General features: G+C 39.9%; 1 protein-coding gene across 3 annotated transcripts; it reads left to right on the top strand.

Moving 5' to 3' along the window:
- Positions 1–3,454: 3,454 nt before the first annotated feature.
- On the top strand, positions 3,455–16,372 carry RO60 (Ro60, Y RNA binding protein). 3 transcript variants are annotated; one of them, XM_066192263.1, is made up of 8 exons: positions 3,455–4,196; positions 4,878–5,098; positions 5,366–5,512; positions 6,773–6,910; positions 7,138–7,254; positions 8,018–8,131; positions 8,548–8,694; positions 9,568–16,372. In XM_066192263.1, the coding sequence occupies exons 1-8, from the start codon at positions 3,635–3,637 to the stop codon at positions 9,715–9,717; spliced, it is 1,596 nt and encodes a 531-aa protein (XP_066048360.1). In that variant the 5' UTR covers positions 3,455–3,634; the 3' UTR covers positions 9,718–16,372. The 3 variants fall into 3 exon arrangements, with proteins under 3 accessions (XP_066048360.1, XP_066048359.1, XP_066048361.1); XM_066192262.1 differs by having other exon boundaries at positions 3,458–4,196; positions 9,565–16,372; XM_066192264.1 differs by lacking the exon at positions 9,568–16,372 and having other exon boundaries at positions 3,458–4,196; positions 8,018–8,124; positions 8,548–8,675.
- The last annotated feature ends 627 nt before the right edge of the window (positions 16,373–16,999 follow it).

Here is a 16,999-nt window from a genome sequence, read left to right on the forward strand (position 1 = left end):
CTATCTCCTAATTCTGTGCTACGTCAGCTAAGCTGCCTTTGCCCCCCAGTCAGTACATTTTTTTAAGCAGACAGACTCTTGCAAATTCTTTAGTGGAAATGTGTGGGCTGGTGTGTGGTTCGTATAGTCGGATATCTGCTGTGCTGCTGTCGTGCATCACACGTTGGCGATTTGGGAAGTGTTCTCCTGGCATCCCAGTTGGCACAGAGACGCTTGTTTTCTGAAGTATGCGAACTATGTTGTCTGAGCTGATCTCTAGCACAAGCCGGTTTTGTTACAGCCGCGGTTCAGTGTGATGGTTGTGGTCTCTCTGCTCAATTAACTGTGACATTCCTTATTGTCTTCAGTTTAATTCTTGTACCGAATTTAGAGAGCGGAGAAGGGGAAAGCAGTTCCCTGTAGGTTGAAGCATATACGGTTTTGAAGTATTCGAAGGCAATTTGAAATGTTGTCTTTAAAATGTTAATGCTTTTTTTTTTTTTTTGTCATAAAAGATCGGACTTTTTCAGTTTTACTCCATGAGATTTCGCTACACAGTTTGATTAGTTGCTAACATAGCAGTTAAACTTAAGAACTTAAATTAGAATCTGTAGTTCTGTTAAAGCTTTATGTGTTTTTTTCATCCATCCATGAAACTTGTCAGACATTTTATTTCTTAGGAAAGCTAGAGCAGGTTGAAAAAGTCGTCGAAATTAAGAAATGTTAACTTAGAGAACTGATTCATGCTAACTGATTCATGTGTAACTGGTGTATAGACTGTTTCAGAGCATTCAAAGCCATATTTTACATACAGATTTGTATGGCAGTTGAAATATAGTGGATTTTCTCTTTCATTAATAGTGGCGAACAGCCTTGGAGTTCAGTTTAGCAATTTTTGTTATAAAACTCCGAGTCTGGGACTTTTAAGTCTGGGAACTGTTTTTTGCATTCCCGTAGCTCAGAAATTGAAAATGCTTGTGGAGCCAGAATATTGTGCATAAATCACAGGTGTTTAAAATTCTAGTTCCCTGCTGCAGTTCAGCAGGTGAAGAGTAGGCTTATAGTAGAGCATATGTTAAGGGAGCATTTGCATTTATCCACCTGTTAGGGTGAAAGTTGTCTGTGTTGTACAGGAGTTAAACGAAACAATAAGCTTGAGGTCTGGGCAGAGGAGAGGGACAGGTCCAAGGGAGGGAATAGCTTTGGGAACTTGTGAGGCTGGGATGTAAAACAGGGTTAGAAATGGCCAACATGCAGCTCAGCTGTGAATAAGTGCTTTTCCAGTAGCTGCTGGTGAAGTGTAAATCTGTTACTTTTGCTGTGAGTGTTTAGTAGTGAGATGGGTGGTTTGCATCAGCAATTGAGGATTTCAAAGGTAATTTTTGAAATATTGATTCATTTTTAAGAATTTACAATTTGTGTTAGACAGTTGTCAGAAATTGTAACAGAATCTGGGTTTGTAGCTTATAGCATATTCCTAACAAAGCAAATTAAGGAGCTAGGTGTCAGAAAAACGATTTGCAATGATCTTTTTTATTCTGGGTTTGTTTCAGAAGCATATGGATGCAGGCATATGCCTCTTTCCAGTGTTGTGGGTCCATGAATAGCCTGCCCCATACAAAAGTAAACATAAAAATTATCCATTGTTAATATGCATAAGAGTTTTCCCATTTGTCTAATTTCAATGTAGTAATATTTATTATAGCAGGGGTATGAAAGTTACAGCAAGAAATCATTCTCAATATTTTATATACATGGTGATCTTGTTGTCCATGGGTGATCCTTTTTGCTTCCCATTCTTATTTTTCCTTCAAGATAATGGTGTTTCTCAGTATCTCTCGTGTTCCTTTTTTTTTTTTTTTTTTTTTTTTTCCTGATAAATGAATGGATGCTTACTGTGATTTCAGGATTTTTTGTTTGAGTTTTCTGTATTTATTATGAAACATTACTGGGTGTTTAATGAAATGAACTAATGGAACTGTATGAAATGAAACGTACTTAGACATGAAAAAGTCCTGATGTGGTGGTATTCATGCATGGGGAATACCATCTTTGTTATTTTCAATGTATTTGCATGCTTCAGATGTCAAGGAAAAAGGCAGTTCAGCCATGATGTGTATTTAAATTGGTTTGGCAGGAAACTTGGTTAGAATATGTAATTATAGCTGAGCACCGATGCTCTAAATAATACAATGAAAGGTATTTCTTAGTTAATTTTCAATGAAACCTGCTTTCTTAAACCAGTTGTCAGCATATGGCTCCTATTTTTATGCTTTTGTCAGTTTGTAGAATGCAGTGGGAGCGCTGGTGGTTGCTGTTTAATTCTGGGTGCAGATTAGTGCAGATATGCAAAAACAGAGGAAAGGTGCCTTTCTGGTTGCTGGCAGAGAAAGGCAAATTCTCTGTCAAAGAAGTAGGGAAGTTGTTTGTAAATCAGAGTGTTACTCACCGAACCTGGAGGGGGGAGAAACCCTCTGTCTACATTAGTGACAGTTGTGTGTGCTAGCTTATCCTGGTAAATGGAGCAAAATGGCTTCTATTTGTCTTCACTACTTAAACAAGCAAAAAAAGTCAGAAGTAGATATCTGCAATTCTGGAAATCGTTTAGTGGATTTCTTTGAAATGCCGTTTGTGTGTGCTCTGACTTTAGTCCCTGTGTTATAAGGTTTATGTGCAGTTTGATGGAGTAGATTATTGGTTCTGCCTATTTGGTTTTCAGTAGGAGCTATTTAGTGGAATTTTATGGTTTGGTGAGAACTGAGTAAACTAAATTTATTATTGTGCTATTAATGTTTTGGAGGTAGTGGTGATGAGGAGTTTTCTTACCCTTACCCTGCTAATTTCATTTTGCCTGCATTTGCTTAATTTTAGATGTCATGGCTTGAATTTTACCGTGCTGGATGTTCTCCAAGGAAGAGCAGTGGTGTTGCCCTACAAATATTATAGCTGTCTTGCAGCTCAGGAGTGCATAAATAGAAAGATCTGAATGATTGTGAATTTTTGTGCTGATTTTTGCTTCTTAACTTCGAATGTAAAGCAGTACAGAATCTGTTATGTTTCTGTGTTTTCTTGGACCTCACTTGGAGCAGCAGACAATTTGAGCTCGTAGCAAAGATAATTTGTTCTTGAGCTACTCAGTTGTTGAAAAAGCTGTTGTCTAAGCCTCACTGAAACCTACCATATATATACACTCACAAAGTCTTTCAACTAAACAGTTTTTCTGTGTCTTAATTCTTCATTTTAGTCTCGTTTTTCTTCGGTTGGTTGGTATTAGCAATTCTTAAGCAAAATAGAGCAGTGCAAGATCTGAATTTAGAGCCATTTAGTCTGCAATATAAAAATCTACCTAAAAAAGTGATGCAATATATTAGTGGCAAAAGGCTATAACACCAGATGGGTTTGGGGTCAAGTAGTTTCTGAGTTGGTTTTAAATAAATAAGTTAGTTGCTATTATAGCTCAGAGAGTTTTTTGTTTCTTTTCCCCTAAATGATGTGTGTTGCCGCACACTTGGCGTACGCTGTGATTACATTTACGAAGGAAAACTTAAGATTACAAGTTTACAGACGACATGTACTTACTTTGCTAAAAGACTAGTTAACCGTAGCTGTCAATAAAAGGTGTTACTGTTCCGGCAGAGCCCGTGAAGGCTGAAGGATGGAGGGCGAGGAGAGCCGGGCGCCGGAGCCCGGCTGTGCCCGCGGGACCGACTGGGACCTCAGCGACACCGCCCGCCTGCGGCACTTCCTCTGCTTCGGCTCCGAGGGCTCCGCTTACCACGTCAAGGAGCAGAAGCTGGCCTTCGGCAACGCCGAAGCTTTGCTAAGGATGATCGAAGAGGGCAGAGGCTGCCAAGTTGTTGAAGAGATAAAAGCTTTTAGTCAAGAGGGCAGAGCAGCAAAGCAGGAGCCCCTGCTCTTTGCCCTGGCAGTTTGCTCGCAGTGTTCCGATGCCAAAACAAAACAAGCGGCGTTTAAAGCTGTCCCCGAGGTGTGTTGCATACCAACCCATCTCTTTACTTTCATCCAGTTTAAAAAAGATCTGAAGGAGGGCATGAAATGTGGCATGTGGGGCCGTGCTCTGAGGAAAGCTGTTGCAGATTGGTACAATGGAAAGAATGGCATGACTCTTGCTTTAGCAGTTACAAAATATAAACAAAGAAGTGGTTGGTCTCATAAAGATCTTCTGAGGTTGTCCCACCTAAAACCTGCCAGTGAAGGTAATAAATTTTTATTTACCTGAAAATACTGTGTTTTAAACCGTTTATATTTACTGTGGAAGTATTTTGGAAACCCAAGTGCCATTGTAGATGAATTCTCAGTGAGAATATGCTGTAAATTGCTCTTTAAAAAGTGGGTGTTCATATCAAAACCAGACCCTGTTTATCTTCAAGGTAAACAGGGTTTTTTCCTTCTTATCTTTTGCCAAGAGGAGATAAAACAACGTTAACTCCCTCATTTTGTTCCTATTTGCTTACAAATGATGAAATAACACTTTTTTTGTTATATGGGAAGATCTGTTGGCTGCAAATCTTAGAATAATAGAATGGTTTGGGTTGGGAGGGACCATAAAGTTCCAGTTCCAACCCCTCTGCCATGGGCAGGGGCACCTTCCACTAGCCCAGGCTGCTCAGAGCTCCATCAGCCTGGCCTTGAACACTTCCAGGGGTGGGGCATCCACAGCATCTCTGGGCAATGTAGCAAATCGACAAAGCTCCTTACTTCAAAGGAGATTAATCCAGTAATTAAAAGTACTGCTGTGAATTGTGTGTGGCTGACCTTTTCAATAGGTGTTTGGCAGGTCTGAGAATGAAATCTGCTAATTCTTTTGCATGCTAGAATGATAAATGCCAATATACAGATGGTAATCCTGCTTGAGAAATGGTTTTCTTTTTCATCAGGAATTGCTATAGTCACTAAGTATATTACCAAGGGGTGGAAGGATGTCCAAGAAGCTTATAAAGAGAAAGCAGTTTCTGCTGAGACTGAAAAACTCTTGAAGTATCTGGAGGCTGTGGAGAAAGTAAAGTGCACAAAAGATGAATTGGAAGTTATTCATTTGATAGAGGAATATGGTCTAGTTAGAGAGCATCTCCTGACAAACCACCTGAAATCTAAGGAGGTAGGTAAACTTCCTTAGTTGAAATCTCCATATAAATATGAATTCTCCATACAGAAATGCTGTTTAGAGTCTTAAGTCTAGATTTCTTTTTTAAAAAAACCCTTACACTGTTTTTCACGTTGTTTACCCAAATAGTTAATTTGAAATAATTAAGATCTTAATATAATTTGTACATTTATTTTAAAATACACTTATTCAGTGTACAGATGGCAGTTCTTGTACTTTGAGAATCTCATCTTTCTGTGTTTTCCTTCTCTTTCATCATAGGTTTGGAAGGCATTACTCAAGGAGATGCCTATTTCTGTATTGCTAAGAAATTTAGGAAAGCTGGCAGCAAATTCAGTGCTTGAACCACGAGGTTCAGCAGTGGCAATAGTGTGTGAAAAACTGAGAAATGAGAAACTGCTAAAAAAGGTAAGAACTTTATAATCAGTGCCAGCCTTTGTGGATTTTAATTTTTAATGTTTAGTTTATTCTATTTAAAAACTGCAGTTTAATGCCTGCAACTTTATTTTAAAACTTCTGTTTATAATTTCTCATGTGATTCCCTACCTGCTTTCTGAAACATTCTGATAAAATGAGTGTATTGGCAGCTACTGGATCTTTTCTTAAATGAGGGCTGTGGCAAGCTTAGCTAACTGGGTTCATCAATTTCTTCTGAGTCTTATAATTTTTAAGTGAGTTAAGAAAATGGTGTAGCAGCTGAGGGAAAAAACAAGATGGGCGAGGAGACTTTCTGCTTTTCTGATTGCTTTTATTGTCCATCAGAGTGGTAGGAAAATAAGAGGGAAAAGAGTATTCTCCAAAGAGAGAACAAAATTTTCAGGGATTTAGTTGAAGGTAGAGAGGACAAGTAACTTGAACAGCAGTTTTGTGAGCTGGGAAGATTAAAATCAGGACACTTAAAATTTCGGCACCAGAGCTGAATTGAGCACAACAAGAGTCCATTTTCCCCCATCCCACTGCAATTCCTTTTCTCTGGTTTCATCCTTAATCAGACACAGGCACTAGAGAAGGGAGAGCAAAGATCATGGTGCAATGTCTTGATGGAAGATAGACAATGGACAGGCATTCAGATTTACTGAGTTTTGATGCTGGCAGTGATTAAGGACTGAAACCCCCTTTCGGATAAAGATAAGAAAATGTTGATAAGGTTATATGAGTTAAGTTTATACATGGAAAGCAAAAAAAAAAAATTTAAAGAAACCACATTGTTTGTAGTGTTTTATAGCATGAGAAAAATGAATGCTATGTTCCAAAAATAATTTCTTGTCCAGTGTCACTGTATCTTGTATATAGCTGGTTTAAATTGGTTTTTCTCCTTGCTCAGCCCCTTTCTCTTCAACTGAGCAGGGACTTTGTCTTGCTGTATGCCCGTGATGGAAAATACTACTGGACAATCATAGAACTGCAAAATTTTACCACAATTCTGGTGATGGCGTCCCATTTGGTGTTAATTAGAGGAGTAAGGTCCATTATCAGTAACCTGCAAGTATCAGTTCATTCAACAGCTGTGTAAAGACTGCATGAACTCTTTAGATTTAACGTATTTAAAGTAATCATATACTACACCTGAGGTTTTTTTGTAGTAGGAACTTAATTTCACATTTAGTTTGTTAACTTATTTTAAGGAGGTTAAGTTTTCATACCCTTATTTTTGATTTCTATCTATAGGGTAGAATACATCCCTTCCATATTTTGGTTGCATTAGAAACTTACAAAGCTGGACATGGAAACAGAGGGAAACTTTGGTGGCGTCCTGATGAAGACATTTTAGAAGCTTTAGATGCCTCATTTTACAAAGCTTTCAAGGTAATAAATAGTTCTCCAATTTGTTAAGCTTTTTAAGAGTTACGTGTTTTCTGAAAGCTTATCAGGAACAGTTCCTGGACTGGGTAACAATTCTGAAACTTTGGTAACAGCATTGTCTTTTTTACCCAGAAAGATGAAAAAATGCCCACTTCAGGAGTGAAAGCAGAAGATGAAATTAATATCTAAATTACATGTACCTGTTATATTTTTATCCTTTATTCTTTCAGACACTGGAACCAACAGGAAAACGCTTTGTAATTGCCGTTGATGTGAGTGCATCAATGACACAAAAGGTTTTGGGCAGTGTGCTCAATGCCAGCACAGTGGCAGCAGTAATGTGTATGGTGAGGCTTTCCATTTCTTCTATTTATAACTGGTTTTAGCTTGCATTGCTTTTTTTTGATACAAAGGTGCTCTAAAGCTGGTTAGAAATTGAGAGGAAACTTACATATATTATTTTTTGGGTACAGAAGGTGTGACCTCGTGCCTCATTGCTGAAAGCTACTAGCAACCATATTCACAAACATCAGTTTGAAGACGTTGGTTTCTGTTGTACATCAAAGTGGTCAGGGCAGCTTTTTCACTTATCTTAGCCATAATAAAATGGCTTACTATAAGTAAAAATGATAACTTTATCTTACACATTGTAATTTTTTCAGAAACATTCATAGAAAAATACAGATTAGATTAAGAAATATGGTGATAATTCTTATGTCTGTTTGAGTTATCGATGTGGCCTTTATTCACAATCACTTTCCCCTCAGTTTAATATTCTAGAGCTTCTTGTGTTGTGTTCTTTTATTGTGGAGGAGTTGAACTTTTGTTGGCCCTTAAAAATGGTCAAGGTTTTATGTCAGAGGGAAGATAAATGGAAGTATCTTTAGTCAGAATAATTAGAGCAGCTGTTCAGCTCTTTTTGCCGTGCTTACATGCAGTTATATTACGGAATATTTAAAGTGTAGAGTGAACGTTACTGTTTATGAGGAGCCATGGTGACTTAAATACAAAAGCATTTGTCATGCTGTGTGTTGGTAGGGAATGGCTCAGTTCAGACATTAAAAATTCAGAGTAATGTTATTGAATTATTTTTCTCTCCCTCTTTCTCAGGTTGTAGCACGGACTGAGAAGGATTCCCAAATTGTTGCCTTTTCACATGAAATGGTCCCTTGTCCAGTGACAGCTGACATGACCTTACCTCAAGTTTTAGTGAAAATGTATGAAGTATGTAAAAAAAAAAGTCTCAGCAGTTACAATATTTTCTTTGTAATCAGTTCTGTACCTTGTTTAATCTGTATCTTTCTAGTACAAGAAGGATTTTTTTTTTTTTTTTTGGTGCATTTTATTCAGAGAAAGCCCAGGAAATGTTATTTCGTTTGCTGGATGTTGAACATTGCAATTTAGAATGGCAGCACTAGGCCACGATGAGTTAACTTGAAAAGAATATTTTAAAAAGTTCAAACAAACAAACAAAAAAACCCAACTGGACAAGCTTAGATAAAATGACCAAGTTTAGCAGAAAGCCTCTTTGTGTAGTAACACGTGGCTAAACATGAAACTTACATCAAAAGTAATTTTTCCATGGTTTGTTAATGTCTGTATGAATGTGTTCTCTGTACATTTTTTTTTTCTTCTATAAGATTCCAGTGGGTACCACCGATTGTTCCCTTCCAATGATATGGGCTCAAAAAACTCAGACAGCTGCTGATGTCTTCATTGTATTTACTGATAATGAGACCTTTGCTGGGAATACTCCTCCTGCAATGGCCCTTGCAGAGTACAGAGAGGTAAATATGCTTCTGACTGTTTATGATTAATAAATACTGTACAAAGTAAGTATCAGCTCCAAAAATCTTTTAGAGATTGGACTGGTTGTGGCTTTCTTCAGTAAATAATTATATGTTGTTAAAAACTAATCAGTACTGCAGTTAGGCAGAGTTAATGTACATATTGCACGAATTGTGCATATTGCACAGAATTGCTAAAAGGATTTGTAATTAGCCTGTTTGCTCAGTGTGCTGCAATATCTATGAAATTTTGTTACTCAGGGGCTGTATGAATTTCTGCATCCTATATATAATTGCTGGAATAAGTTTTGATAGTTGTTACAGAATGAAGTTTGACTCTCAGAACTAAATTCAACTTTGATGTCTGCAGTAAATGTCAAAAAGTTTCAGTGAAATGATGAAGACAAGTGTCAAGAGGATGACAGTATCTTGGGAAGAAAGCCCACTGTGTTTTAAAGGGACTGCTCTAAGCTGTACAGCTTATAATTTTACAGTAGAACAAAGAAAATTACCTTCTCCAAGCACATTGCTATTGGAGACCCTTATTTATTCAGCAAACAATGCTTGAAAGAATTTTTTACATTATCAAAAATATGTTTGTCAGGCATAGGTGTATGGACTATAATGATTACATGGTTTCCACCCAGTTGAAATGTAAACCAAAAGTCTTTAATTTGGTTTCCTTAGTTGAGGTTAGCTGCCATTCCAGTGTTGACAGGCATCCTGCAGTTCTGATTCTGTCAGTACAGCTCTTCAGACAGCGCCTTATGCAAGTGAGATTTGGCCCTCTGGCATATTTCAGTTACTGCATATGTGTACATATTTTACTCTGTATGTGTTTTCTGATATTTTTTGCTCTCCTTCCTATAGAAGATGGGCATTCCTGCCAAGCTGGTTGTTTGTGGCATGACCTCCCATGGCTTTACGATCGCGGGCCCGGATGACAGAGGCATGTTGGATATCTGCGGCTTTGATACGGGAGCTCTGGATGTCATTCGAAACTTCTCTTTGGATCTGATTTAAGTTTTTTAGGCATCTGATCTTCCCAGTGGGTCCATTGCTGGCAACAGACTTCACCCTGGGAACTCCCAGCCAAATATACTTTATTAGCTTATGGCATATTGTATACATATCAGAAGGTTACGGGAGGTGGTGGCACTTCAAGCATCTCTGACTAGAACTTCTTACTAAGGTGTTTGTAAGGTTGAACAGAACTTCAGTCTCATGCAAATCTAACAGATTCAGAGAAACAGCGCTTGCATCTCTGATGTCAAACTGACTGTCTGTAGCCAGTGATCCCCCTGCCGTGTAACTGTGTCACCCTGGGACTTGGTGCCATGCAGCAACACACTGTGCGTTGGACACTCCTGGTAATGGCTGGCAGTGCAGTCACGTTGCCCTTCAGAGTCCTGCAGCAGAGCTGGCAGCCCTGCTCCATGCCCCTTCAGAAAGGCATCTCCACTCCTCAACCACCTGCATTGCATCCAGCACACTCATTCTCTCAAGGCAGTTGGTTTCTTCCTAAACATGCACTCAAAACTTCAGTTGGACTTAATTCCCTGACCAGCCTGGGCTCTGTGTGAGCTGGAGCTCCGAAGAGCATCATCTCTTGTGTGATTTCCACAGTGACTGTGCTCTGAGTCCTGTGGGCCAGCAGCAGCCAGTCTGACTCTGTCCCAGGGGGCAAACAGGACCCCCTGTTATGATGGGATGATGGCAGGACCACAAATTTTACAAACCGTTGGTCCCTGAGCTTCACCAAAGTCTTCATGGCTAGCCTGGCCTGCACCACATGCGTGTTGTCCTCAAGCTCCACTGCATCCACTGCCTTGAGGAGAAGGTGGTTTTGCCCAGGGCCCAAGGAAGACAACACCACAGCAAACGCTTTGTGTCAGCATGCTGGACCCTGCTCTTGCTCTCCACCAGTGCTGGAGTCAGCTCAGACGCCAGCTTGGCCACATCCAGCTCCTCAGCAGGGTAAATAAAGAGGACCACGATGTTGTCCAGCTCCTTGTGGTCTTTGGAATTCTTGTGCTGCAGGTACCCCTGCTGCAGCAGCAGCCCCAACACCTGCTGAGGACGTGCTGCCTTCATCAGCCACAGAGGAGCAGGGCTTGTACTGCAGCATGGCCAGCTTCTTGTCCCCCAGGACCTGAGCAGCAGCAGGGACCAGCAGTGCCAGGAAGCAGGTGGATCACCTCCAGAGCCCTGAGCACTACCTTGGAGTTGTCAAGGAGGGTGTCGAGGAAGCTGAGGAGCCCCAGAGGCCAGACTTTGGTCTTTTAGGATTGAGAAAGTCCCTTGCAAACAATCCTGAATGAAAAGGGGTCCAGGAAGGCTGAACATTCTTCAAGGATCTTAAGGATGCAGGAACAGGCTATCCCCATGTGCTGAAAGATGAACCAGTTGGGAAGAAGATCAGCCTGGTTGAACAGGGACCTGTCACTGGAACTCAGGGAAAAAAGACCTTTGGAAGAAGGGGCAGGATGCTCTTGGGGACTGCAGGAATGTTGTTAGGTTATGCAGGAAGGTTAGAAAAGTGAAACCCCAGCTAGAAATTAATTTGGCCACTGCCATAATAGATAACAAAAAGTGTTTTTACAAATATATCAGCAACAAAAGGAAGAGCCCAAGGAGAGAATCTCCATCCTTTATTGCATGTGAGGGCAAGTATTGCCACAAAGGATGAGAAAAAGGCTGAGGTACTTGATGCCTTCTTTGCCTCAGTCATTAATAGTCAGACCAGTTGTCCTTGGGAAGACAGAGACAAGGAACAAAATGAAGTCCCTGTAATTCAGGAGGAAGCAGTGACCCACTGCTCCATTTAAATGTTCAGAGGTCCGTGAGGTCGGATGGTATCCACCCAAGCTGCTCTCCACCATTTATCATCAATCCTGGCTAACCAGGGAGGTCTGGAGGTGCCTGGAGCTTGGCCAGTGTGGTGCCCATTGAGCAGAAGGGCCGGAAGGAGGAGCCAGAAAACCACAGGCCTGGGTGCCAGGGAAGGTTATGGAACAGATCACCTTGATCACACAGCACATGCAGGACAGCCAGGGATCGGGCCGGGCCAGCATGGCCTCATGAAAGGCACGTTCTGCCTGGCCAACCTGATCTGCTATGAATGGTGGCCTCCCTCGTGGATGAGGTAAAGGCTGTGGATGTTGTCTGCCTGGACTTCAGGAAAGCCTTGGACACTGTTACCCACAGCATTCTCCTGGAGATAGGAGCCTGTGGATTGGACAGGTGTGCTGTTTACTGGCTACAAAACTGGCTGGATGGCTGGGCCCAGACCGTGGTGGGGACTGAGTCACATCCTGCTGCTGGCTGGTCACCAGTGGTGCTTGCCAGGGCTCACTCACTCTTGGGGCCAGTCCTGTTCATTGTCTTTATGGCTGATCTGGCCAAGGAGATCAAGGGCACCCTCAGTCAGTTTGCAGATGACACCAGGCTGAGTCAAAGAGTTGATCTGGAGGGCAGGAAGGCTCTGCAGAGAGATCCGGACATGCTGGATCTATGGATGAGGCCAGTTGTGTGGGGTTCAGCGAGGCCAAGTGCCGGGTCCTGCCTTTGGGTCACAACAGTCCCATGTAACGCTCCAGGCTGGGGCTGAGTGGCTGGAAAGCCGCCCTGTGGAAAGGGTCCTGGTAGTGCTGGTCAAGAGTGGGTGAACAAGAGCCAGCTGGGCCTAGGTGGGCAAGAAAGCCAAGGACATCCTGGCTTGGATCAGAAAGAGTGGCAGCAGGACCAGGAAAGGGATTGTTCCTCCTTACATGGCACTGGTGAGGCTGAACCACATATCCTGTTTGCAGCCAAGCATTGGAACAGGCTGCCCAGGGAAGTGGTGGAACCATCATCCCTGGAAGTGTTCCAAAACCACATGGATCTGGTGCTTAGGGACATGGCTCAGTGGTGGACCTGGCAACGTTGGGTTGATGGTTGGACTCAATCTTAAGAGCTCTTTTCCAACCCTCATGATTTTGTGATTCTTTATTACCTTTTTGTGAAGGGAAAACAAGAAAAGCAGATGAGGAATCTCTTTTTTTGTTTTTCCTGTTGCACACAATTTGAAATAACAGTGAGAAGTTTGTTAAAAGTGGTTACAGGGTTGCATAGTATATAATTTAATTTCATTTATAGTAGATTATAAATATGGAGAGTTTTTTAATTTCCCCCATTGCTGTGGAATGCTTATTTACAGGAATAAATTCATGAGTTACTTTTAGAATGGGGCTGGAAACAAATGGGCTTAGTATTTTTAATAGTGGCAGTTTAAGGGCAACTTTATTGAGAGGGACTTTTCTTTGGGCTTTTTAAAATCTTTGTATTTTAAGTGTTACTAATGTTCAGTGGTTTCCATGGTTACAGTTACAACCTACAGAAGAAGTGTTTCCTGGTATGTATTGAGACCATGTGACTGTGATACAGTGTAAAAGTTACCCAGGGACATTTTATACTGATAAAACTGAAAGTGCAAGAGCTCATGCTAATATTTTTCTCTCTGGATTATCATTTGGGTTTTCAGGAGGAAATACCTCTTTAGATAAATTGAGGGGCAGTTTATGCACAATACTGTTTCAGAAGCACTAGTTAAGAATTAAAACACTTTACAGGAAGTTCTAAAAGCTGTTTTTAGTAGAAAAAGAAGTGGAAATGACTGGGATGTCACATACAGTCCTTGTCACAACTTCAAGAAGCATCAGCACACCTTCAGTGAGCGAGATCAACAAGCGCATGTGTCTTGGCCTGCTCACCAAAGCTGAGTGGGAACAACCAGAAACAAAAAGCTACTTTTTTTTTTTTTTTTTCTTTTTTCTTTTTTTTTTTTTTTCAAAAGAATGTATTCAATGACTGAGAAACAGTCTTCCTGACAGGAGAGTATTTCATTCTTTAATATCTTTTTGTAGATTAATGTTACTTCTGATTTCATAAAGTAATTCAAGCTAACATACTTCAAAACTACCTCCAGTTTATAGTGACCAATTCCTAAAAATTTTTATGAACTGTACAGTTGCCTCCTTCATGTTCACAAAATCTTGTTTAGGGAGTGATTGAAACTGGATTCTTTATTTTTCATTTTTTATTTTTAGTTTGATAGTAAGAGTGTGACAAGGAGAAAGCCAGTGAGTATTCTACCACTTTGGAACAGAAATTGATAGCAATTTGTGTTTATATGTATTTAATTCTGTGTTTTCTATATGTGTGTATAGGGGGGAAGTTAAAAGATCTCTTTAGTAGATCAGTCTTAGAAGATTTGAAAAGTTTTTTAGTCATGCTTTTACGACTTCCTCTAAAACATGTATTTCAGCCTCTTTTATGCTAATGCTGACTGTTTTAAACAGTGAATTTGATGTTCATTTGAAAATAATTATGATTTATAAAAATATCATGTTTACCCAGAGTGGTAAATGACACGTAAGACCATATTTTTCTGCCTAAAACCCAAGCTTTTAAATGCAAAATCGAAGTTCCTACTCTACTTTTGGTACTTGTAACACTTCTCATTATGCCTCATTCCTGTTGATTATAAACTCAAAGCTTGCATTCCGTAGCCAGGATATCTCTTTTGGTGCTAAAATAGGATGTTCCATGTTACTGAAGGTATTCTGCTACTCACTTACACTCTCCCTTCATGCATAATGAATCCAGTGAGGGCAGCCTTTCCTGACACAAAGCAGGGCTTAAAGATCTGCTGGGTAGAGTGTTGCCTTTCAGCCAACGTGAATGTAAGTCACTCCTGAATTATCACTGCTCTCACACAACTGCTCTGACAGAATGGACTGCCACCAGCTCCTCAGGTCAGTTCTAGAACAAACCAAGTGTTCCTACAGAAGCTAACACGTAGCACTTTGGGGTTTGTAAAAAGAGAACCAGCCCTTTCTCGTGAAAAGTTGCGTATCATTTTTAGCGTCTAAACAGAACACCATGAGTATGGGGAGTAAACTCATTTGCTCAGTACATGTTAATAATTATTTCAAGTAAATGCACTGATGTTTTGGGGTGGGTTTGCTAGTAATGCATTTTAAATGACACAATAGTCAAACATCTGATTAGGTGTTTCCTTCTAAGCTAGAGATGTCATAAAAACCTGATAGATGAGTATCTTTTGCAAGTACTTTTTCTTATTTGGGGTAGTTATTTGTGAAGTAATAGGAAATATTTTGAACTAAATATAAAATAAAAACTTAAAACAGGTGTTTCAACTAACTTTCAAGTAAATTTATTGCAAATAAAAATTAGAGTAGCTACTAAAGGATTGAATGTATGGTTATAGTGGTGTTGCATCTTTGGAAGCAGTCCAGTTGAAAATGCAGTTCCTTGAACTAGAGTGTGGAAGTAAAGATGAACTTTTCAGTAGGAATGATAGAAATTGTAGATCCCTGTATCTGTTGACCAGTGATAAAAGGTAGTCATCCCTGCTGGGGTACAGAATGTGCTCCTAAACATTCATAGTATCTCTGGACTAAAACCTTGCCAGTGGTTTATGTGAAACCAGCACTGATGAGACCACATTGTCATCTGCTCCTCCTTTAAGAGTTGCACAGCGAGGAGAAACTGAAGTAAATGCCTGATAGCTGAATTCTTATGGTATGTGGACCTTTGTTTCTGAGGGTTTCTTTCTGGTTTTGCCATTCTCTTCTAGTAAGGAGCATAGAAGAATGATGCTGCATATTCCTTGTCCGTAGACTGGATCTTTTTTACCTGCCCATACACTGAATTTTGGCAACAGCATGACTGGTTTGCCATAACATGCATTTGTCCTCTTTCTAGTCTTTAGTTATTAAACTGGTAATTCCCAAAACAACATCTAGACATGTAAAGAGACAATAATTACTGTAATGCTTCAAAAAGAATAAAAAAAAAGTGAGCTAAGGCAAATTTGCTAAGCTTAAGCTTTAGTTCTGTGTACAATAAGCAACCTACACTTTCACCAAAAAGGAGACTTCCAAATTAAATAGTGGTCTTTGCATTGGAAGAACACTAACTGGAAAAGCAGAAAGGGGGCTATAATTGTGCACTGCAGTTTATCAGTAAACATTGAGCAGGGACAAGTTTAAAGCTGGTTAATTTAGTTCAAAATACTGAATTAAAAAAGGTCTAAATGCAGAGTGCAACTGTAGACGAGACAAATGCCGGTTTCCTGATACCTAACAGTTAACTGGTTTCGGTTTGACTGCCATTTCTCTGTGATCCCCTTGACAATTCTGGAGCATTAGACTGTTGTGTCAACGACTGTAATGTTCAGGCATTTTAGCTTTAAGGAAGAATGATGTGGCTGGAAGCACAGCAGAAGTGAAACATTCTTCTGTAAGGAATGAACATCAAAGGTCAGTTTTTTTTCATGGGAGGGACACAATCAATGATATGGAGGGGGCAGGAGGCTCTTGTATTCTTAAAAATAATCCAGTGAGCACATCAGCATTGTGTAATAAATTCAGTAATGACAATAGTAATTTTGCCAAGAAATAGGATCTCATGTCAGGAATTTTAGACCTGGAGCAAGGGGTAGGAGAGTTCGATGTGCTTGTAGAATTAGATGGCAGTTCTCTGTGTTTCAAAAAAGAGAAGTCTAAAGGTAGGTGTAGTTCTGAGGTCAGCAGGGCCAGTCTCAATGCCCACTGTGTGAGGGCTGCTAATAACTGGCACTAAAATTCCTTGCTGCTTAAAACCACTGTTAAACCTGGTTGTTAAACATAAGTTTAGGGGATTTATGTTGGGGTTTTATGTTGCTGTTGTTAACTGGTGCCCATAAATGGGTATGGCTTTAAACAGCTATTCAACAAATATATATTCCTGGCTTAAAAACACCAGCAGCTAGGGAAATGTATTTTAATAATGGCTCTGTCTGTAAGAACATTATGCAAATATTTTTCTGCATTGCAAATAATGCCTAACCCTGTCCTGAGCTCACAGGCACCATAACAGAAGCTTTAGTTTTGGTTCCATTTGTTTTGTTTCTTCTTTTGCTGTACCCCATTCTTTGTTAGTATTGGGGGTTTTTCTCCTTCTCCATCTTGTCACCTCAGGCTTATATTTGAATCTTTTTTCACAAGCTCTCATCTGTTCCTTTTTTTTTTTTTTTTTGCCTCTGTTCTTCTGCCTTCTTGCTGTCACTGAGTGTGCTTGCTTAGCTCCCTGCACCAGAACTGATGGCATAGTATTTAACGTTTTTAGTAATGATTTTTTTTCTGTTCTTTAATTACATAAATCTCTTACAAAACATCTAATTTGCTATATCTGTCGGATTTTTGGTAAAACTCTGTGTAAAAATCAGTGACAAAAGTATACTTTATTTATTACAAAAATC

Source organism: Chamaea fasciata, unplaced genomic scaffold (genome assembly GCF_029207755.1).
Source record: "Chamaea fasciata isolate MVZ Bird 193981 ecotype frontalis unplaced genomic scaffold, bChaFas1.0.hap1 SCAF_10, whole genome shotgun sequence".
NCBI lineage: Eukaryota > Metazoa > Chordata > Aves > Passeriformes > Sylviidae > Chamaea > Chamaea fasciata.

Bases quoted from the DNA above. Each gene is read 5' to 3' on its own strand.
- RO60 (XM_066192262.1), top strand. From the start codon at position 3,635: ATGGAGGGCGAGGAGAGCCGGGCGCCGGAGCCCGGCTGTGCCCGCGGG. The intron at 5,099-5,365 runs GTAGGTAAACTT...CTTTCATCATAG, and splicing joins ACCACCTGAAATCTAAGGAG to GTTTGGAAGGCATTACTCAA. The intron at 7,255-8,017 runs GTGAGGCTTTCC...CCTCTTTCTCAG, and splicing joins TGGCAGCAGTAATGTGTATG to GTTGTAGCACGGACTGAGAA.